Source organism: Symsagittifera roscoffensis, chromosome 10 (assembly GCF_963678635.1).
Source record: "Symsagittifera roscoffensis chromosome 10, txSymRosc1.1, whole genome shotgun sequence".
Classification (NCBI taxonomy): domain Eukaryota; kingdom Metazoa; phylum Xenacoelomorpha; order Acoela; family Convolutidae; genus Symsagittifera; species Symsagittifera roscoffensis.
Window position 1 is genome coordinate 23,344,846 of NC_087071.1, and position 24,242 is coordinate 23,369,087.

The 24,242-nt window shown below is 41.1% G+C and overlaps 2 protein-coding genes across 3 annotated transcripts in view; one reads left to right on the forward strand and one right to left on the reverse strand.

Annotated features, from left to right (window-relative positions):
* LOC134855160 (von Willebrand factor A domain-containing protein 3A-like) overlaps window positions 1-24,242 on the forward strand; it is a 190,794-nt gene that overhangs the window by 27,247 nt on the left and 139,305 nt on the right. The gene's annotated exons all lie outside the window — the stretch shown is intronic.
* On the reverse strand, window positions 7,215-7,787 carry LOC134855008 (uncharacterized). The gene has a single exon (XM_063871388.1). It carries the CDS (start codon window positions 7,785-7,787, stop codon window positions 7,215-7,217), a length of 573 nt encoding a protein of 190 aa, XP_063727458.1.

Below are 24,242 nucleotides of genomic sequence, written 5' to 3' on the forward strand. Positions count from 1 at the left end.
AACCAAAACTTCCTGAGCCAAGGCCGATAGAGCCATATATTCCGATGCACATGTAGATAATGATACCGAACTTTGTTTAGCTATTTGAATAACCACGTCAGATACAGGTTTTCTGGTCTTACGTCGCTTGCCCAATCGGCATCACTGTACGCAAAAATACCTGGACCATTAACATGTCGTGAATCAGTAAGGAAATATTTCGTTCCCCTTAAATAGCGTAGTACTCTTTGTGCTGCAAAGAAAATTTGCACTGTGGGAATTTTGCACGTTTGAGAGAGTAAGCTTACCGCAAAAGCAATATCCGGCCTATTTGTTACACCTAAATACAATAACGCCCCCATTAACTGCTGAAAAAGGGAACGATCTGTTAGACGTTTATCATCAGTTGCATTTTTAGATGTAACCACAGGTTCATAACTAGGTTTGCAATTTTGCATACTCCATTTTTTCGATTAAGTTTTTGACATATGTTTCTCGAGAATGTATTACACGTTTTTCACCAACGTGATTTTTATTCCCAAAAACCATTCAGTAGCACCCTTATCTTCAATACGTATCCGCTTACCAAGATTGGCAATCAGCTTTTGTACTGAAAATTCGTCAACATCAAAAGTTATTATGTCATCAACATACGCAGCTATGAAACTCATTTTCTTAGGACGATAAAATAAACAGGTGTCTACAGAGCTTCTCAAGTATCAAAGTTCCAATTAAATTTTTGTTAGAAACTGATTCCCAGCTCGACTTGCTTCTTTTAAAACGTAAATACATTTATTGAGCTTGCATACATCACGTTCACCAGACTCAAAATCACGAGGTTGCTCAATGAAAATTTCATCCTCCAAAGTAGAACTCAAAAAAGCTGTTTTGACATCAATTTGTCGCATTTTAAACCATGTTGTTCTGCAATGGCAAATAATGAGCGAATAAATGTCATACGAATAGTATGTGAAAAAATGTCAGTATATTTTTGTCCATAAGTTTGACTACGTCCCTTAGCCGCAGAATGTCCCTTATTTCGTTCAATTGAACCATCGTTTTTACGCTTTTATCAAAAAACCATTTGATATTCGTTAATGATTTTCCAGAAAGTAAAGCCACAAGATCAATGTTTTATTTTCTACAAGATTATTGAATTCCTCTTTTGCATTGCAGCCTGCCATTTTTCAGCATAAGCTGACAACACTGCTTACTCATAGTTGAGTGGAACATTGCCATTGACGTTAGTAGCCATTGCCAAATTAAAGTTTTCATCAGTAGAAAAATCATAATCGTAGTGCCATGTTGGTCTTCAAATCATCCGAGCAGTCCTATTAGTTGTACGAATGTCAAGTCCCAAAGCAGTAGAATATTCCTCATCACTCACACATTGTTCTCTTGATCTAGATGATGTAGAATGTTTTGTGAAATTTTTTTTGAAATATCAAGAATGGGGGAAGTAATATTTTGCAGATTGTCTGCAGTTGGAGTGTGAGGAGAAGACTCAATGGCATCAGATATATCAAATTCGTTGTGAGTTATGTAATTTTCACGTGTATCTAAATAAGTTGGAGTATCTTGAATCTCCATTTGCACATTATGAGGACTAGATGCTGAAGATACTCTTTGAAAAGTATCAATAGTTGTCGAAGTAGCACCCCCTGTCGGTGATAACGGCTCTTCAAGAAAAGGCAATACTTCATTTGCATCAGTTGCAATTCTTTGTGCATTATTGACCTCACTAAATCTATGACAGCGCCTACTGGATCATTGCCCGGAAAAGGCAAAAAAAAATAGCAAGCCTTGATCCGTTATCGAGATCTGGGAATTGTTCTTCGTGAAATGTCACATTCCGAGAGCGATAAAATTTATTTTCCGAAAATCATATAAAATATATGCAGGACTTGAATCGTCATGACCAGTGAAAACTGCCTTTTTGCCTTTGGGTAGTAACTTGCGCCGATGGGTTTCAGTTTTTTATACGCATAAGCAATCAAAAACTTTCAAATGATGAACACTGGGTTGCTTTCCATTTGGTAGGGTGTTTTATCATCATTAATAGCAGATGTTAGTGCACGATATATTGTGTATACTACAGTATCAACTGCCCTTACCCAAAAAGATTCTGGTAGTTTCGACAATAATTAAAGAGCACCTGCATTTTCAAAAATCGTTCGCCAATAGCGCTCGGCTATACCATTTTGATGAGGAGAAAAAGGACTTGTAAATTGCTGTGCAATGCTGTTAATCTTGCACAAATTTTGAAACTTGCGTGAAATTTATTCCCCACCATTGTCTGACCTGAGTGTAAGTCCAGTTACATGACATGGTTGGACCACCGTATTAGGAAAAAGTTGAAGTGTTGCAAACGAATCGCCTTTAGAGGTCATAAAATATACCCTTGCATATCTTGAAAAATCATCAATAGAGGATATTGCCTAATTGTTTCCATGCAATGATTCCCGAAAAGGTCCACAAACGTCACTGTGAACTAATTAAAATTTTTGGGTTGCCCTAACTTGGGGGTTTTTAGATATGCCAGACGTAGATATTTTACATTCTGAACATGTAGTGCACTTATCGGTTGCCAATGAACCGGAAATAACCATGCTTTTTATTGTTTGATTTGCAGTTTTCTTCAATGTTTCACAATTTGCATAATAAAAACTTTCATGCCTTTTAGCAAAGGACAATGCCGACATATTTGGCGCTTTTGCACTATGTTTAAACCAAAAAAGACCATCTCTTTCAATAAAATAGGCTTTCTGTTGTCCCACACGTATATGCGGACTTTTGTTAAAATCACTGTGTTTCCTTGCCCAACTAGCAGTGAAACTAATATCAAATGAATTTTGAAGCTCGGCACATACAATGCACGCTGGAGGTTAAAAGTCTACTTAGCTTTATTACGATCGTAGAATGGGAGTCAAAATTCTCCAACACCATGTACTCGCTGTTGCGTTCCATCCCCATTAGTAATAAACATCGCACTTTGATTGAACATTGATTTCTCTGGAATGATATAGTTCGTGCATCCACAGTCTATCACAATATCCATCGACCCATTCGATGTTGCAGTTAGTGCAAACCCAGAGAAACCGCCTTGACGGTTGCTCGAAGTTTGCTTGTTTAAATTTTACTTTGCATAGCACCTGTCAGCAGTGTGATTGTTACGTCCACACTTTGTGTAGCACAAAATTTTCTTGTTTCCTTGTCCAGTTCCTCCATTGTATCGTACTCGGCCAGTTCTATGAATAGCTGGAGCCGCAATGAACTCGAATCATGTTTGTTTGAGCTCCCCCAAGTGATCGTTCAATCAGTCGCTCTTTCAGTTTCAGATACGATACCTACTGGAAATGTATTGCAGCTGTGAACGAGTCGTATTCTTGTGGCAATGCTTTAAGAACTATGGCTATTTTCAGGTTGCCGCTGATCTTTTTATCTGCAGATTGTAAGTTGAACACAATGTTGTCCATTTTGTTCAGAAATTCTATCATCGATTCACCGTTCTTCTTGACTTCCAGACACTTTTGCCAAAACAAAATGATTTGGCTTGTTCGAATCTGCCCAAACGTTTTTTTCAATCATTTCCATATTTCGAATCCATTCCTGTTATTCTGAGCAATGATCATCTGCAAAGTAGCATCAGCATCGTTGAGGTGCATAATGATTTCCTGATACAGCTTCCTCTGAATAGCATCTCTGTTGGCTTCGCTAATTTTTTCAGATTTTACATTTGGCTTTTCATCTTCAATATAGGCTAGCAACCGTTCACACATTACAGGAAAATTTTCGTGTTTCCCATCCCAGTTTATTTTGTTCGGAATCCATCAAGATTTTGGTGCTTGGAAGCTTCAATTGCCCATAACCTCTTACAATAACGTCTGGATCTTTAAAAATAAAAAAAATTTCCTATCATTTATTTTCATTAAAGTGGTTTAGGTCAAAATCAACAACTTTTGTTTAACCGCATGGTTTTTGATGTCAATTTAAAAAACTAAAAGTCATGAGTCAATATTGTTTCACTCCTTTCTCGAAAAAAAGCAATTACAATTTCGATTAGAATTTGTTGGTTCTAAACAACCATGTCTGAAAATTGAATAATCACAGACGAGTATTTGAACAGAAACATAGATATAATGAAATAATTCCACACGTTAAATTTCTTATACTTGAATTTATTAAGTACAATTTATTTCCGACTAGACCCAAAACAGCGGTTGTTACCCCAAAATCTAAAAAATGACCCCGAAATAGCAGAAAACTATAGACCAATCTCTATAACAGGTGAACTCTCTAAAATTTTTGAGAAACTAATATACAAACAAATCAATGAACACTTCTTAGCTAAAAATCTCCTCAGCAACACCCAATTTGGTTTCAAAACCTCATATTCAACGATATACGCCATCCTTTATTGTGCTGAGTTCTTCCGCTTTTCAATGGAGGAAAACAAATGCGTTACCGTATCATTATTAGAAGTATCAAAATCTTTCGATTCTATCATCCACAATTATTTGAAAATTTTTTTGATTGATTTGGGATCTATTAGTCAGTAACTGAAATGATTCATAGCTTCATAAACAAAAGACAACAGAAAACTGTAGTAAAAAATACTGAACCCAATTAGATCTGACTTCACCAAAAAAGTACAATTTTGGGACCCCTAATTTTGAACCTATACATAAGTGACTTGAACAAAATTTTAACCGAAACTTGCAAAACTGTTTAATATTCAGATGATAAACCTCTTTTTTCTGGTGATAATGGCAACAAAAAAGCTCTACAGATATTGTTAGAATCCTGTCAGAAATTGTCGCTGTACTTCACAAAACACAATTTAAATTTCAACATAAAGGAAACTGAGTTGGTAATATATAGCGAAAAATTTCAAGGCAGAAACCACAAATCAAACTTGAGTATAATCTTAGATGATAAAAAAGTGGAAGAAAAGCCACAAGTTAAGTATTTGGAGGTACGTCTTGATTATTTTCTGAATTTTCAAATAGAAGTTAAAAACATGTTAAGAAAAATGGCTTGCGAGATCAAAACATTGCAATTGATAAAAAAAACCACTGACAATCAAAAATCGGTTACTTTTAATGAACGCTTTAGTCATAAGTATTCTGCTCTACCCAGCATTACTAATAAGTAGTTTATCATCCAATCTAATAATCTCGCGTGAGGAACAACTGAGTTGGGCAATAAAGACCTGCAGCGAAAGAAGAAAATTTGATTCTTCATCCGATCTTAAGCTGGAATACAAGATAATTCCGGTTTCCTTCTTTCTCGATTGGAATTTAATTTGACATCAATGGAAAATCAAACATAAACTACTACTGGCATACACAAAAATGAAGTACGTAAACAACACAATTGATTAGAACAAAAGAACTAAAAAACTACATTTTCAAGCAAGATTCAGCAGTCATTATATCGGAAACGTTTTTTTTTAATTCAGAAAATCAGTTTTTTTTTGGAACCAAAATGAAAATGCAAATTCAAATATATAAAGCGGCAATTTAATTTACATGACTATGAAATTTAAGTTTAAGGAACATTTTCTATCCATTTGTCGCGAGGATCCTTCTATCGCAACTTATGGAAAACCAACATGGAAACAGTTTATTTTGAGAATGCGTTAAAATTGTAAATTCAAACAAACGTTTTCGCACATTTTGTGCATCTTCAGGTTTTAAAAATTCTCAACTATCTGTACAAAATGAGCAAAGATCATAAAAAGTGTCACACACACCATTGCTTCAAAATTTTAAAAATTCAACCAATCAAAACTTTACAAAAATCACTGAAATTATGTAACAACTATTATGTAACAATTCAAAACATTTTGTCACAAATTTCTGAGAGTTTTCATCCTTTTTGCTTTCACAATTTCGTTTTGTCGCTAATTTTATGCTAACATGTAAGTTGTTTCAAGTTTTTGTTGTTTTAGCCAGAATTTTTCGATTCTGGAACAATAGCCTTAGTGTCAGCTCCCTACTTCTAAACTCGTCGCGCGTGTTGATTGCCGGTCTCTCTTTCCTAATGTGCAGCGCCTCTAATGTAAGTAACTTGATGTTGCTGGACGTCTGGTTGATTATTTTCCAATTAAACTCAGACTTACCACGCTCACTACCACACTGCCTTATATGCTGTCCAACTGAGGTATCCTCTTTTCGGTGTTCCTCAATCCTTGTGGTGAGATGTTGAACCGTCTGGCCAACATAGATGGATTTGCACCCACAACATTCAAGTCTGTACACCACTTTTGATTTCAGTTCACTGGAAAAGGAGGACTTTAGAGAGGGCATACAAGTTTTCATTTTCTTCGTCGTGAATATTATCAGCGCATTGGTGATATCGCGCACTTTTTTTTGCTAATGTTTGACTGTGATTCCCCCTATATTGGACCATCAAGATGGGTGGTGAATCACTGCTGTAATCAAAGGGCTTCTTTTTCTCAGCCATGTTCCTTTTGTTTTTGCCCTCGCTGATGATCTTTTCAAGGGCATGGGATGCAACCCGCGAAGACCAACTTTCCATATATTGGTTATCCAACCACTGCTCACGGTTGATTTTCATAGCTTTATCATATCCTTCCCATGTTGACGTACTGCGGAAAACCCGGTGAACAGTTCCTTCAATCACACTTCTCTTGTACTGAAGGGGGGCGCAGCTTCTAAAATTGAGTATGGTACCTGTATCTGTTGGTTTTTGATACCACCCACAGCTAATTTTCCTGCTTTTGTCAATACTAATTTGTAAATCAAAAAATGCCAAAGTTCCGTTTGTGTTTGGTGTCTCTATTGTGAACTGTAAATTTGGATGTAGTAAGTTTGCAGCCCGTAGCTTTTTTTCAGGATCACCCTTCACTGTTCTCACTATATCATCAACGTAACGGAGAAACAATTTAGATTGTTGCCCTGACTTATTTTTCTCCCTTATTGCGATGCATTTTCTGCAGTACCAGACGGTTTCACTTATATTTCGATACTCATCATCTGATATATCACCACATTTTACGTGATACCAGTTCAAACAGCATTCACATTCTACACCTTTTGACCTGTACGTGATTTTCTTATTCCACTCGGGACATATTCCGTGAAGATCTTTCTCGGGCAAAACTTTTCGGGAATATCCCTTGATAGTGCAGTTTCGTACTGCTTCAGCCAAAAATTTGCTAAAATAACGGCAAGAGATGCCCCCATTGCCAAACCATCTTTCTGAACGTATCATGTTTCATTGCACATGAAATGGTTTTGACTAACTGCCATGTTCAACAGTCTCTTCATGGTTTTCCTAGCAATTGATGGTGGTTCAACTTGCTCATACAATTTTCTCAGAGCTATGTCTATCGCTTCTTTCAGTGGAACTTTTGTGTACAAACTCTTCACATCTAGAGATATCAAGTTTTCATTGGGCTCAAGATTAGTGCTCTCTAAGATTTCTCTCGCATCTAGTGAGTTGGTTTCAATTTTTGCGCCCTCAATTTTCTCGAAAAATTTAGCAAGAACCTTGTTCAAGTTATAATAAGAGCTACCAGGCAAGGAGACGACCGGTCTTAATGGGGTATTCACTTTATGCACTTTCGTCAACCCATAAAGCCTGGCGGGCTGCCCCCCAGTAGACCTCATCCTTGTGTAGAGACTCTCACTTATTTCATCTTTTTTCCTCATAGCCAACAACTTCTTATTGATTTCTCTTTCAATCTTCAAAACAATCGCATCACTTGTTCCTTTACTTTTGCTGAATTGATTTGAATCTAATGTATCCGACAACCTGTTCTCGTAGGTGTCCTTTCTCATTACACAAAAACCCACGCCTTTGTCATACGGTACCGCAACTAATCCATTACTCTTCAGATACTTTCGGGCCTTCTCAACGCCTTTGTCAGATGGTGTTTGTTTCACCTTTTAGCATAGGCTTCTGCCACAGCTTCGATCTCACAAAGGCCCCCCCCCCGGGGACTTTACGATTTTTGAGATCCGATAGAAAGATGTCAATGTCGGCGAGAAAGTGTGTCTCATTAAATTTATCCCTGACGGGATGCTTTGGCCTTAATGCCAACACTTGTTGTACCCAATTTGGTAATTCAACATCATCAAGAGCTCTTACCGAACCCTCACCTTGCTTCCCTAGAGGTCGGTCTTGCCTTTCTGATAGTTTCATTAGCTTCTTCTGATGGGTCTCTTTGACTGTTGTTGTTTGTCTTTGTCCCCTAAGACTTAAATATTTAATTACCGAAGGCCAAAACTTCTCATCTACACCCCTCTGTACTGCGCCTCTCGCCCTTTCTAGTTTGACTTCAACGTTTTTCTCATCTGCCCTTGCCTTGTTTATCTCCGTTCTTAGAAGTTTTGTCTGAAAACTGTGTACTGCTTGGTTCGAAAACACCCCATTTTCCGGTACCCTGAACCTCAAAAATCAGGTATAATGTCGTTTTCTAGACAAACTCTCAAAAATTTAACACGTTGGTGACAGTTGATAAATTTAACATATATGGACGCATAATCACGGACTAATTTCCAAATGAGTTTGTTTTTCAAAGTCCAAATGAAGAATGGAGGTGGGAGTACAATTGTGCTCATTGGTTTGCAGGCCACGAGGAATAAACCTCACGTGACACAAAGCAACTCAAATAACACAAGTTTAACTCAACCTCTCCGTTGAAGCCTCCTCGTCAGTCCGACCAACAGTTGCTTCGCCTATGTTCACCAGTCTTCTTTTCTCCGCCCTACTTCTCGATTGAGATTTCTTTTTCGTGTTTGAACGAAGCTTGGACAAGACAGCTGGCAGGTTGTCTTGGTGTTCGAACACAATCCTCAAAGACTTTAGCTCCAGCTGGACGTCCTGGTGCAGTGCTTGATATTCGTTGACCAGCTCCGTTCTTCTCTTCCTCTTTGAAATGAGACACTTTGTAATAGGAATGACAAGAATACCCGAGCTGATCAGCTGGTTCCTGATATCCGGTGTACCGTTTCTCTGACAGTATACAATTGCGCTGATATTTGTCAGTGTCTTCAGGATTTCTGTCAATTCCTCTGCAGTGCAAGCTCTGTAATTGTTTGTGCGGTGGCTGTTGATAGAATTATTGATGATTTCGTGCCACACCACCACTTGACGTTTTTCTGCTAGAGGTGCCCTGCAGAGTAGGCTTGCGAGGTTCTTCTGTGGGTTCGTGGTGTTCGGGTTTAAAGAAAGTCCCGGAATAGCCAAAAATTGTGGGTAGAAATTGTTCTTTTTCCGGGTTGCTAAGTTGTTCCAGGCTGTGGTAGAGTGAGCTAGCTGCTACAATGTAGACCATTTCAATTCTAACATGGTAAAATATAAAAAAAATTTTCAACTAAAAAGATTTCTCCACTAAAACAAGGGAAAAATAAATTTAAAATTACGTATCCTTGAAAGGACAGACTGTAATTGAGAATTGGCTCAACGCCGTAAGGTTTCAAAATTTTACATCTAACGCACATTTTGTGCATCTTCAGGTTTTAAAAATTCTAAACTATCTGTACAAAATGATCAAAGATCATAAAAAGTGTCACACACATCATTACTTCAAAATTTTAAAAATTCAACCAATCAAAACCTTACAAATATCACTGAAATTATGTAGCAACTATTATGTAACATTTTGAAACATTTTGTCACAAATTTCTGAGAAATTTCTTCACTTTTATTTTCACATTTTCGTTTTGTGGCTAATTTTTATGCTAACATGTAAGTTGTTTCAAAATTTTGTTGTTTTAGCCAGAATTTTTCGATTCTGGAACTATAGCCTTCTTTTTTGATGTGATGGCTGAATTTTAGATCGAAATGCAGGGTAACAACAAGATCTTTAACCTTGTCGTCAGGAATGAGGGGAAAATTGTTAAAAAACAAACATTCCTTGACCCGAGTTCTGCCAAAAATCACAAACTTGGTTTTTTTTTCGTTGAACACCATCTCATTCTCGGAGCACCACAAAATACAGCTATCGAGGTCATTTTGTAGTAGCTACAAGGACGTCGATGCTGCTTTCGAATCATCGGCAAATAAGCTTTCGGAGCAGAATGTGGCGAGGAACCTTGTCAAAGACCTTGCTAATGTCAAGATAAAGTGCATACACGTTTTCGTTTTCATCAAGTTTCCGTGAAACGTAGTCGAGCTAGGTTATCAATTGAGTGACTGTTGAGTGGCGACGACGGAAGCCGAACTGATTTTGGTGAATCTTACGTCCGATGAAGTCATGCAGATGTCTGAAGAGAAGCATCTCAAATACCAGCAATAATTTAGGTAGAATACTTATTGGTCGATATGAGGAGACGGAAGTACGGTCACCGTGTTTGAAGACAGATGAAACGTAGGAAAGTTTTTAGTTGCTAGGATAAACACAAGATGACAAAATAGAACTGAACGGTAGAGATACATGAATAGATAACGGGGCTGTTGCATGCCGCAAGAAAGAGCCCGGAAGTTTGTAAACGCCAGAGCCAAGTGACGCATTTGCGAGACCATTTTCAATCTCCTGTCTACCGAAAGAAACGTGTTTCAATTCATTGTCGTAGAAATCAATTGTGGATGTGATATTAGGTTGGTATACTGTACCGAAGTAGTCATTAAAAGCCTCCGCGATTTCAGTATCTTTGTATACTGGCGTGCCTTGACTAAGCACGAATCCAGGAATGTCTCCCGTGTTGTTGAGCAGTTTGATCATCTTGAAACAGCCTTGTAGACCAGTGCAGGTAAAATTATTGATAAAAAGAAACGTATCGAGCTCAATAAATTGGTCACAGTCGCTTTCAAGCTGCGTCACAGACTCACTATGTGCCTTTCGAGCCGTATATAACTTGTTGAGATAATGGACAGTAATGGATGAGTAGTATGAAGGATAAGTTAGGCGTTTAGAACGTTTCCTCTTGAATAAGGGGAGGAGTACTTGATTAAACTCGGTATACAGAGGATCCTCTGTTTTAGTTAACGAAAACAAAGCGGTTGAGAATATCAGCTTGAGATCCGAAAAAGATGAACTAGGGATAGTCATGGTTTCCGTACGCCTGTTTGATTTTAATACTCCATGAAGTTCAAACCTCAACGTTACAGCAAAATGATCAGAAAAATCAACCGTATGAGCGCAGCAATCTGAAGAAGCCACGTCAGCAATATTTGACAAAAATTGGTCAAGGATATTCCCAGAAATTAGTGTAGGGAAGCTAACCAGCGGACACAAGTTCTTTTGAAACAGAAACTCTATACACTCCTGTGTTGCTGTCAAAACCTGTGTTGCTGTCAAAAGTCGTCCAACAGGCGTGAGGTTCGTTAATGTTCCCGCTAACTATGATGTGACACTGGTTTGGTAAACGCTTCGAGATTGAATCCAGGAAGATCAACAAATCGGCGTTTTTATGACGGTATGCACTATTTACCGGAGGATTATAGATACATACAATTGCGAGCAGGACTTGAAAAAGGACAATAGTTGCACAGCCATTGTCGGATGTACCTGAAAGCTCCCGGCTAGCCACGCCGCAGCTGGACAGAATAGCTGTACCGCCGTGAATTCCATGTGATCTATCACGACGAGCTAATACTCGGTAGGATGTAGGATGAACTTTGGGTAAACGAAGAATCCAGCCATGTTTCTGTAAGAGAAACAAACGTGGGTTTTTGTCAGGATAAATACCAAGTTAAACAGAGTCTCTTGTTGAGGGAAAGAATACTTCTGACGTTGATTGTAGCTAGGGTTAGTAAATTTCCGACTTCAAAAATTTTGCCGTCAAGATATAGTTTGAGGTTGCGGATTTTCAAACGTGATTTATCATGACCATTGCTGAGCATTTCGAATCGCTTTCGAAGTAGAGCCTTTTCCACTAATTTATCGTTGTCAGACAATTCTGGAAGAATTAGAATGCCAGAGATTTTGTGGTATCTCTGCTCAGGGGCTCTGCTACGATGTGAAATTTGACCAGAATGGACAAAAATGCAGATTCAAATTCGTAGCAGCTGACCTGGAAGATCAACGGTTTTAACAGATTAGCGACGTTATTTAAACAATTAGACGAATCGTGAAGGTCAGAAGATTCTGGAATTTTTAATTTTTAAAGTTCGAATGATGACGTCACACTTCTGAGAAACGTCGAAAAGGCCATTTTTGGAAAAAAACAAGAAGAAAAACACAACAACAATGGTTGCGATAGAATTAACGACGAGAAAATAACGAGATACAACTGGGGATTATCAGAGACCGCTCCGAGTTGTAACGACTGTGTCGCTACAATCGTTACAGAGCAATTCAAGCAAACGGTGAAGGGTGTTGGGACAGTGTGTGTCCAGCCTTCTCAAAAGGAGATAAGAACGTTATTTCCCCGGATTCCAGAATCCGGAGGTGTCTCGAGACCTGAACTCAAACTATTTTATACAAACTTTTAGCTTCCTGGTTATGTCCTGAATTGAATTTAATTGACATCCAGATTAATTTTCAGATAATGAGAAGATAGAAGTTTATGTTTTTTATCTACTGAACAAAAACAATCGTAATATAATAAATAGTAGTAGCCCTGTTTTTAAGAGTGATTTCGTGGTCTGGGGATACTGAGACCCAGCCATGAGCTCACGATTCTTGCATATATTTAAGTTAATTTGAAGGTTTTGGCCGAAACCGAAAGCAGTAACGTTTTTGTTGACCCAGTGTTAGGAAAACCACCAAAAAAACTGGCTTTGGCAGAGACGGTGAAAAGCATGTAGAGCTGTGTTTAGACGCTAGACATTCGTTTTTGAACCTGGCTTTATTTTCCGTCGATATATACTTCGGGTGAATAGTACAGTCCCAAACAGAGTTAAAAGTTACTAGAAGCGGTCGATTTTTGCCATCGCTGTATCTCCCAAGACGATGACACTCACGAATTCGACAATTAATTCCAAGGTCACTATAAGGAACAGAAAAAGGTTTGGTAACGACATTTTCTGCAAGTGTCGTCAGATGTCCTGAATTGATAACATCAGCACCGTCTTCACTTGGTTCCCATAACTGGGAAACCAATTCTACACTCAGGTCAAGCTTGTCGTTTATCCCTTTGAGCGCGGGTGAAATACTTGATTGTACCACATTTTTCAGGGTTTCTGACATGTTTTTCTCGATAAATAATTTCAATGAATGAGGATCAGACTTATCTTTGAGAAGTTGTTTTGCTGTAGTAAGGCATTTTTAGCATCATGACCGGCAGGACCATTAACGAGCACTCCGCGCCGAGCGGATGCTTATAATAATGCCCTTAAAAATCCCTAACCGCCGGGGCGGAAGGGTAGTTCGGAACGCGGAAGACTTCCGGTTTCTCGTGAATAGCTTTTTAACCTAGTTAACACCGAAAATTCACGTTCCAGGAAGGGTGGGGAGATTGGCCGTTCCCTCGTTCCCTGAGAGGTCTGTGACCACAAAAACTTAAAGATAAACAAGAAATTAAACAAAAAATAGTATGATACCAAAGAAAAACAAAAAACATGAAAAATCACCGAAAAAACCAAAAACAGTAAAATTGTATAAAATCAGTAGAAATCATCCCCCCAGACTAGATGTGATCAGACCCTCCTGTTTGTTGTTGTTAGATATATTGTTGTTACAGGCATTTATATCAGTTAGGATTGTTACGATCAATTGTGTGGCCCGTTTGTGGTGCTTGTACTGTAGGGTTATTTGAGTATTTAAGCACGTTAATGCTAATTTGCGCTCCAACCGGAAGGGTCTTGGGATTAGTGAAGAAGACTGATCCGGCAAGCAGTTCAAGGAGCGACAAGAGAGGGCTCAAGGACAACAACACTCGACTGTTGGGTATCGTAAAAAGTAAGATATTACTCTGTGGGGGGCTCGACAGTGACTGCACTGTAGTGACCCTTCACCGAACTGCGAATTTCCGAGTTAAGCACCTTAATTGGGAGATTGAACAAACCCGGAGGGGTATAGTATTACCAGTATTATTATTTATTCGGCCTATATTATTACTCCTTTACCGTTTTTCAGTGAAGAACACAGTAAACGGACCGGTTTTTAGGGTCAAAATAGCGATATTTTGATCCCCCCACAAATCGCGATTTTTGAGATATCGATATTTTTGAAAGAAAAAAGCGCTTTTTTGAGTTAGGAGAGTAAAAATTGTTGTTTGGACAACGTTCACTGGTGAATCGACAGGCTTTAGAACCCGTTTGCCGATGACCTTCCTGGTTACAGTGACATCGAACTTAACGTGTTTGATTTAGTGGATTCATCAATCCGGAGGGGTCCAAATAGCATTGTTTTTGGCAACATTTTTCAGCTGGAACGTTTTAGATTGGGTTTCTTGCATTGAACTAGAAGAGTATAGACCTTCTGAGCACGGATCAAAAATTTTTAGGTCGAAAAAAAAAGAATTGCGAAAAAGGTTAGGCGGAACCTATAAGAGAGAAAATTTTTTGATAACATTTTAACTACTGGACGGATCCAGGTGATCTTGGTACCATTAGATCACAAATTAGGTGAGCTTACTCATAGAACCATCAAGACAGTAAGCCTTAAAAACTTATTTAAGACAGTAAGCGTGAAAATTTTTTAAGATTGTTTTTAGCAAATTCACTAATTCGGAAAGGTAGACCCTTCACTTTCTTTAAAAAAAATTTTTGCAAAGCCCTTACACCCCTACCAAAGAGTAGCAACGGTTGAATAAGGCAACTTTACGCTGTTCTAGACAAAAAGGGAAGGCTAAGGGAACCAGAAGACCATAGTCGAGTCGAAACTGGGCTAGTAAAACGACCCTTCACAATTAAGGTGAATTGTCAAATAAGAGGCTTAGTTATAATCCGGAAGGGTCTAGGGAAAAAAAAATACACCCTTCCTAGTTAGTACAAACAGCATAATAGCATCGGAGAACGTATCCGGAAGGGTATCGGGTGAATATTTTGGAAGTCTCAGAAAAGCTATTTTTACAAACCCGGAGGTGTCCCAATTTTGCCAATCCGGAGGGATCCCAATTTTGGCAATGCGGAGGGTCCCAATTTTGCCGATCCGGAGGGGTACTGTTTTTGCCAATCCGGAGGGGTACCAATTTTGTCAATCGGGAGGGGTATTATTTCTGCCAATCCGGAGGGGTACTAATTTTGTAAGGACTTAAGTAGACAGAAGAAAAGATATTAGTGAAAGGTATTAAGTTATTAAGAGACAGGCTAGGAACCAGTGACTGCACTGGTAACTTGCCTTTTATAAAAGACCGGAACAAAACAAGACAGGTCTAAACTCGGATATTCGCGACACAAAGTCTAAATTGAAAAAGAGTTTGTAACTGATTTTTGTGGATTGAAATCCAAATCGTTTTTGGGAAAGTGATTGCCCTGAGGATTTTAGTAGGTCTAGCTCGGGCAATCCGAAGGCAGGTAGGTAACACAGGACTCGGTGGGTGCAATAGATGCCCACCTGAGAAAACTACTGCGTTCAAGTTTTGTCTGTTTGGCGCAGCACCAAGCAGGGAAAGCTCTTTCTTTAGAAACAAGTTCTACTATCATATTGCGATTGACGAAAGTACAAAACGTTTTTCATTGAAAATATTTTTACTTTCTTCATTTTTGGTTTTAATTAAATAATACTTGTGCTGGATTGGGTAGTGAGAACACTATCTTTTAAAAATAAAAGATATCATCAGACTGTGCTAGCTTCATATCTTGCAACTAATAATCAATTATTGTAAATAAATTGTATACACGCTGTACTGTGATAACATAAAAGGATTCGTGGTCACTTTTTAAGTGAAACTTTTGGAATTTATTGTGTTGTGTTATTTTTATCAGTAGTCAGATTAAAAGGACACAATCAATCGAATTGAGTGTATAGGCAATAAGAAGTGGTAAATTGAAAATGAGTCTAGATAAGTCAAGGATACCTAAACTCGGTGATAGCTCAAGAAAATTCGTACTGAAGAAACAGAGAAAAGCAATGATTGACGCTTTTGTGGAAAATATCACACGAACCCGGACCGACAAAGGGAAGAAAGTTTCAGGCATAATGGTTGAAACCAGGAGTCAAAAGTCATCAGAAGGACAAAAGGCAAGGTTAGAGGTAGAGGTCAATTTAGACCCTGCCATGGATGAGAACCAGGAGGGACATGGACCGGAAGGGAGAGGAAACAGGAGATTGGCGAGTGAATCTACTCCGGTAGAACAAGGCCAAGATTTTGCCACTTCCACCGGGACCTTGCACCGAGAAAAGATGTCGGAACTGTCCGACATTTCTACTGAAAATGTGGCGACTACAAGATCACCCGCAGACAACACCATGATTGTTGGCGTGACGGAAAAACCGGCAACGTCCTCATCGTTTTCAGAAAGATTGAAGAACACTTTAGGAAACTTCTTTCCATTTACTATGGGAACAGGTACAGGCGATGAAGCAGAAACCCAGGAAGAAGAAGAGGACGAAGACGGGCAAGATGACTTCGGATCTCAAGTCAGCCTCAATAGCTCGACTTAGGAGAATGGCGCATACACCGATAGAGAGACTGGTACCATGGACCAATTTGGCGTGGTGAGGACAATAAGCAATACCACAAAAGGATCAGGCCAGTCAAGAGACTTTGTGAATATGACGAAATCGGAAATGTGAACTGGGCAGAGTAGGAACACAGGGCTAAGAATACCGGGCTAAGCAACGGAACCAGAGGTGGATAGTGAAAAGACTGAAAAGACATCGAGGCAGAGAATCAAAGCCCGAATCTCGACCAGCACCAAACTACCTGGGATCGACAGAGTGACACCGCCACTTGTGACGCCATTAGTGGAAAAAGGAGCATCAATTGAAGAAGCCTTGACCAACATAGTGGACAGTATAGGAGAACAGAATGAACAGATGTCCATAAGAATGAGTGAGCTGGAATGGGCAGTCCACGTCGATAGAGAAAGGCTGCGGTAAGAGGCCAACCGCAACAGACAAGAAGCTAGCAGAAGCGAAAAACGCTTGAAGGAGAGAACGGATCAACACTTAGAGAAGAACCTGTAGCGATTGCCTAGGGAGGCTGAGCAAAGAGAGCTGCGATTAAGAGACGATATGGCGAAACTGAGAATTCAACAAGAGCAGACTCTTGGGACTCTTGACACGAAGATAAATGCGAGATTGGAGAGGCAAACTCAGGCTATCATGAATAGATTGGATGGGCTACTAGGCAGCAGGAAGGGATCAAAAAATGGGGAATCGAACTCGGGAGAACCCAGTAGGGAGCCAAGGGTGAACTTCAACGAGCAGCAGAATAGGAGAAGGACATATGGATCCACTAGAGGAAGGGGCAGTTCATCAGGCTATACCACAGGGGACAATAGACCCCGAGGCCCAAATAACAGAGGAAGTTCAACTGGCAACAAACAGACCTCTAACGAAAGACCAGTCGCAAGATACACATGCGACTGGGAGATGTGATTCCAGGAACAGGAGTCATGCGAGCCAAGGAATAAATAATCCCTGCGAGTCGGACAGGAGGGAAAATCTGGAGCCCTTATCAGGTGGCGAAGCTACTCAGGCGGGACATTCGAGAGACGCCGCATCAATGGCCACAGCCTTTGAACCTCTGAATAGGTCCCTGGAAACATTTCTAACGAGGCTGTCAAGGACCAAAGAACCAATGAACGTAGTGAAAAGTCCAGAAGAGTTTTTAAGAAATCAAGATGCTATAAAAACGAATCTGATGGCTGTATTGATACCTGGATAGAGGTAATGAAACTGCATTTTCAAGAAGAGGACTTGTCAGAAAGACAAGAATGCAGTGCGCTTACCAGCAACTTGGAAAGGACAGCCCTGAACTGCGTGATGGCCAAAAAGCAATACCAGCGGGACACTGCTGAGAAAATCTTTGAAATCTTGTTAAATCGTTTCGGCTCAGGGGTGCAGGGACACCAAGCAATGATGCGCTTCGAGAAACCGAGGCAACGTGAAGATGAGACGATAGACAAGTTTCTAGACGATCTGGAAATGCTGAGAAGGCGTAGCCAACCAGATGAGTCGAACAGAAGGATGAACCTGGCAGTAGCCTCAAAATTCATCGATGGTTTGAAGAATGATGAGGTTCGAACAATGTTGGCGACACATTACACGCCACTCTCAACCAATGCGCCGACACCAGAGGAGTTGAGACTCAAGTCAAAAGAATATCTTTTGCTGAAGCCTCCATCGAGATCTGGATATTATAAAAACAAATTATGGCAATTTTTAACAATGGACCAGGAAATCAAGGAAACAACTGGTATAAACCAAGGGACGATATGGACAAGAGACGCTCTTGTGCAAATTGCAGTTCGACGGACCATCATGTGTCAGCATGCCCATTTTACAAACAGGGCGTGAAAAAAATAGGTTGTGGCCTCGAAGATGACGATGCGTCAGAGGTCGATCATGAAGATTTCATGAGAGGAGTAATTGCAAAATTGGGCCCAATGTGTTTCTTTTGTAACTTGGAGGATCATTTTAAATCGGATTGTCCATATTTCTGGGATGCTGTGGCAAACGTCAAGCATCCAAGGCATGAGGAAGCTTTATCGGGTGTGAAAGCTAGCAAGGCTCGCCTGTTGAGTGAAGCTGAGGCACGCAGAAAAGAGAAACCGCAGAGCTGGAAACGAAGAAGATGCAGGCGGAAGTGGTACGTGAACCGGAACCGGTGACTGCAGCGGATGACTTCAAGATAGACTATCGGGCAGCCGCGAAGGATGCTCTAAACAGAGCCCAGCAGGAATTGGTAACGAAGGAGATCGAACAAAAGGTGAAGCTCGAATTGGAGAATGAAGAATTTCAGGAAAGGCTGAACGCCTTCGAGGCATCAGAAGTCGAAGAAACGAAAGTACCCAGCAGTTTGAGCATGAAACTAAATATGATCTCCGGGAAGACGTTCGGTATGGTGCCACAGGGAAGTGAAATACAATCGATAATCTCGGTAGCGGGACACCAGGTAATCAGAAATCTCAGTGAACCATCAGAATTAACTTTGATGCATTTGGATACATATGCAGTTTATCTGAGACAGGTGGAGCCACGCACTGAGTCAAGAGCTGTGCGAGCGCTACTGACAACGGGTGGCCCTCCTATAAAAAAAAACTTCACGGGCGCTACTTGGAAGTCTATGGACCATATCAAGTGATGCTGAACGTGGATGGGATCAGTATCTACACTAGGACCTATGTGACGACAGAGAACAAATAGGGCAAATCTATTTGGGTGAGGAAGAACTTAAAGTGCGTAGGATAGGTCATGACGCAATGATGGAACAAGACGCGGATCACATTGGATACGAAGCAGATGTGACTGCACATCTGCTCGACACCAACGGGAAGAAAATCGGGGTCACAGGGCTTCTGAACACAGGAGCGGTATTGAGCGCTATACCGATAAAAACTTGGGAAAGAATGGGCTTCACGAGGGAGGACCTAATTCCGACGAATCTCCGACTAGCGGCAGCCAATCGAGGAGCGATTCACGTAGCCGGAAGGACACTAATAACGGTCCTCCACATGGGAGGACGTGATCTTTGGATGAGCTTCCTGGTGGTAGAGAACTTGAATGACTCCGACCAGTTCATCTAGGGCAGAGATTTTGTCAGGAATTTCGACGTGATGATTGACTTGAACAAAGGCCTAATAAGGGTTAGAAACCCGGACCGGAAGTATGTTAAGAAACCAGGTAGTAGGATAATAACAGATGAAAACAAGGTACCAATTTTTTTAGACAGAAAGGTAAGTTTTAGCCGGGACAAGCTGTTGTAGAAATTTTTAGAATGAGAAATTTAAACTGGTTAAGTGACAGTAAACAGGTTTGTTTGGTACCAAACCCAAATAGTCAAAGTTCAGTGATTTTAGGCCGGAGCTTCTTGGTAACTCGAAACCGACTGTGTGTCAATATGTTATTGAACACACTGGACACCACGGTTTCAATCCAGCGAGGAAAGAAGCTTGGTTACGCTTTGTCGATGAGGACAGACTATGAAGAGACACAAAACTTGAAGAGATATAATGTGAAAGACTGCCCTTATCATGCCAATAAAGATATAATTTTAAAAAGAATTAATCAATTAAATCTATCCATGAATTTTTTTCAATTAAATCCGAAACGGACGATGGCTTGTCGAACCGCTAGATTTTTCCGGAACGCCCCTCGTCATATCAGCTAGAATCTGACAAACCGGTTTTGCCAGAAATAGAACACTTAAAAGGGAAAATAGGCGAGAGAGATTTTGAATCATTGCGAGCGGTTTTAAATCGGAACGCGGATGTATTTTCAAAACATAAGGCGAATATCGGTTGTTGTAACTTCGTCGAACACGAAATCGAACTGGAGGAAGGTGCCGTTCCCCATAGGGAGGGCGCAAGACGAATGACACCACATAAATCGGAATCGTGGCTAGCGGAGATAGAAATGTTGCTAGAATACGACATGATAGAACCCTCGAAATCGCCGTGGACTTGCGGAGTAGTCATGGCAAAAAAGAAAGAGGGCAGCTTAGATTCTGTTGCGACTTTCGTTATTTGAACGCGGTGACAATTAAAGAAGCGTACCCGATACCGCGAATAGACGAAAGCCTCTCGAAACTTGGAGACGCCCAATTCTTCACCACTCTGGACTTCGGTTCGGCCTTCTGGCAGGTTCCTCTGCGGAAGAAGGACAGAGATAAGACCGGATTAGGGTTGTACCAGTGGAAGAGGATACCCTTCGGCTTGTGCAACGCAACGGCCACTTTTCAAAGTCTGATTTCTCAGGCTTTGACCGGAGTGACGAAAAAGTACGGAAACCTTGTGATGTGTTACGTGGATGACGTGGTCATAGCAACACCCACCCTGGAAGACCACAATGATCGGCTGAGGAGGTAGGAGTCCTTTGGCTGCATGAAAATAGCATGCTTGAAATGTAAACCATCGAAGTGTGAGATACTCAGAGATTCGATAAAGTAACTAGGGAGAATGGTGGACAGGCATGGCGTGAGGCCGGACCCGGAAGCAGTAGAGACTGTGTTGACATGGAAGGCTCCCAGAACGGACACACAACTTATGAGCTTACTAAGGTTTGCCAGTTATTACCGTCAGTTCATTAAAGGATATGCAGACAAGGTGTATCCCATGCGGAAGCTAATGCGCAACAAAGGAAAGAAGTTCGAATGGAGCGATGAAGCTCAAGCTGCCTTCGAGAACATAAAGCGGGAACTGTGCGAAGCGCTAGTGCTAGGCATGCCTACAGAAAAGGGCATGTATGTTCTTGACACAGACGCATCAGTGGTAGCCATCTCAGGAATACTGCTTCAGTAGCAGTAATGGAATGGAAGAACCGTTCTCCGTCCCATTGCATATGGCAGTAAGGTGTTAAGTGACACTGAGATGAAATATGGTGCACCGAAAGCAGATATGTTTGCAGTAGTCACTTTTGTGGAAAAGTACCGCGCATACTTGGGGAGCGCTACCTTTAAGTTACGCGTGGACAACAGAGCGTTATCCTGGTTGAAGACATACTCGATGGATCAGAGTTATATTGGTAGATGGATAGTGAGATTAGATGGCTACCACATGATAATCGAGCACAGGATGCGTGACAAACACCAGAATGCTGACAGCCTCAGCAAGAAGACCGAGTTCTATGAAAGATTGGAACAGAAGCAAGGAAGGGTTCTCGTTTCTGGACAAAGAGACTTACGAAGCGCTTCCCTTGATGAGATGGTTGGATAAGTCTGGACATCCAATCCCAGGACATCCTGAGTTACCTGTTGATAAAGCAGCCGAAATAAAGATTCTATCCAAGAAGGACCCGGTGCCCTTGGATCTGTTGCTGCGCTCAAACCTGGTCCAGTAGGAAATCTCTCGCATGAACATAAACAGCCTCTTATTATTGGATAAAACGGTGCAGGTCACACCACAAGTGATGCGGATGCTGGGTGGATTGTTGGAGAGAGAAGTGACCAGAGATGATCCCGAGTGGGCAGCTGCTATGGCATCACTGACAGTCTGTAAGAAGGTGAAGATCATGCCGTCAAGACGACAACACAAAGAGAATGAAAGGGATTGTAGGACTATAGTTCAGCAACTAGTGTCCTCGATACCCCAAAAAGTCTTGAACAGCACATCATACAAACAGAAAGAACAGGGGAACGATAGGCAAAAGAAAACTGTTACCTTTGAGGACCAGGATAAGGAAGGTGAGAAGGTTGAACGAAAACTGGGGCAAAATTGTTTGTCCCGGGAGACGAACAGCGAGAAGAGCCGGCGAGTTCAGGATCAACACCCGGGACAAGAAAGTTTGTCCGGGGAGTCTGATGCAGATGCAAAAGTTCCCGATGGGAAACAGGACCTGGAGAATAAAATTTTGTCCGGGGAGTTCAAATGGATGCGAGGAACGCACAGAACTGATCCGGAGGAGAGAACGTGCTCTGTAGCGGAGTCTTCCCTGGATGACAACTCCCGGAATTCGGGGATCGACACCTATTCAGACAGGAATTCGAGCTCAGTATCAGACATGTCAGAGCTAGCGATACACACACTATTAGTGGAAACTCGAGCAAGGGATCTAGATAGGGAGGTTTATCAAGACTCTGACAGTGATCGCTACCTCAATTCAGGTGAAAAAGTTTTTGACAACGCAGCAGATGATGTGGAAACAATAGCAGTATCGAGACGTTCGATAAGCTTGTTGCCGCAAAAAGAGGTAGTCAGGACTGATCTTCAACCGTTCAAACAAGAAACACAACCACTGGCGAAGATTTGGTGCATTAAGACGGAAGATGACACGCATCAGCCAGATGAAATGAATTGTCAGATGAGGGTCATGAAGACGTACTTGAAGGCGAGATACAGACTCTCGGACCTACTAAGAGCACCGAGAAATGACCGCATGACGAGCAACCTGAAATGGTGGATTGAAGATGGAGCTCCGGACAAAGGCGATCTGGAGGAAGACAGTTATCGCATTCTGAGACAGTGCTTTATGCAGAAAGAGGGAAGGTTATATCTGAACAAGGACGGGATTGTGTCTTGCAAGAGAAGAGAAGAGGACAAAGTCCTGTACAAATACAATGCGATAGTGCTGCCGCAACTCTATCAAACAGAACTTTTATTCAGGTCACATGATCAGATGGGCCATCAGGGAGTCGACAAAGTGTACCAGAGGATTCTGAATCGCTTTGAGTGTTCTGAAATGAAAAAGGCATGTGAGAAGTGGGTAACAGCATGTCTGTCATGCCAACAGGTCAAGGATCCAAGGAAGTTGCGATTTCCTTTGCAGTCGATCGAGTCATCTGAATTTAACGAGGTGGTACATATTGATCACCAAAAGGTAGGCATGACAGACAGTGGTTATAATCAAGACTTAGTCATGATAGATCACTTCACGAAGTATGCAGAGGCCGTGCCCTTCATAACTGCCTCAGCAGAAGAGACTTGCGATCACCTAATCAACACGTGGATAGCAAGACATGGTTGTCCAATAACGTTCCAATCGGATAACGGAACAGCCTTCGTGGGACAACTTACGGAAGCGCTCATGCGACATTCGCAGGTGGCTCAGGCCCACTCCACGACAAACCATCCCCAGACGAATGGCTTAGTGGAAAGGCAAAATAGAACGTTAGTGTCGATGCTGAGGGTATATAGTTCCAGGTACATGACCGATTGGGACAGATATCTTCCACAGGTGATGGGAGCTTACAATAGCACGCAACACTCCACCACCGGAGTTAGTCCACATATGATGCTAACTGGACACGAGAAGTCTTTGCCCTTGGCTTTCTTTTACCCGGAGTATGAGGGGAAGAAAACATCACCACAAGTCTATGTAAGGGATGTGATTAGACGTCAACAAGAGTTAAATGACTTGTGTAGACGGAACACTCAGCAGGCACAGACAAGGCAGAGGAAAAGATTCGATAAGAAAACGGCTGGTGCAAAAGCTTACTCGGTAGGAGACTACGTATAGGTATTTCAGAACGTTATACCACCGAAAGGAACGAAAAAGCTCCTAAAAAGTGGAGGGGACCCTTCATGATTACAGAAGTGCACCAAGAGGGACAATTTTATAGACTGTCCAGGCAGAGCCGCTCACTACGAGAGCATCAAGCCACACAATCCATCGACAGAGGACTGGTGTATACCTGCAGACATGGAAGAGGGGGATTATTTGATGATGGACCCTGCTTGTGAGGTCAAAGAGAAGGGCACCAGGGACATAACGATGGAAATGATGTGGTAGAGGAAGGAACAAGTCCACCACTGGACCTAGATCCCAACGAGGTGATCGAAGAAGATGAAGAACCTTACCC

Coding starts and splice junctions, on each gene's coding strand:
- LOC134855008 (XM_063871388.1), bottom strand. CDS start 7,787: ATGAGAAAGGACACCTACGAGAACAGGTTGTCGGATACATTAGATTCA.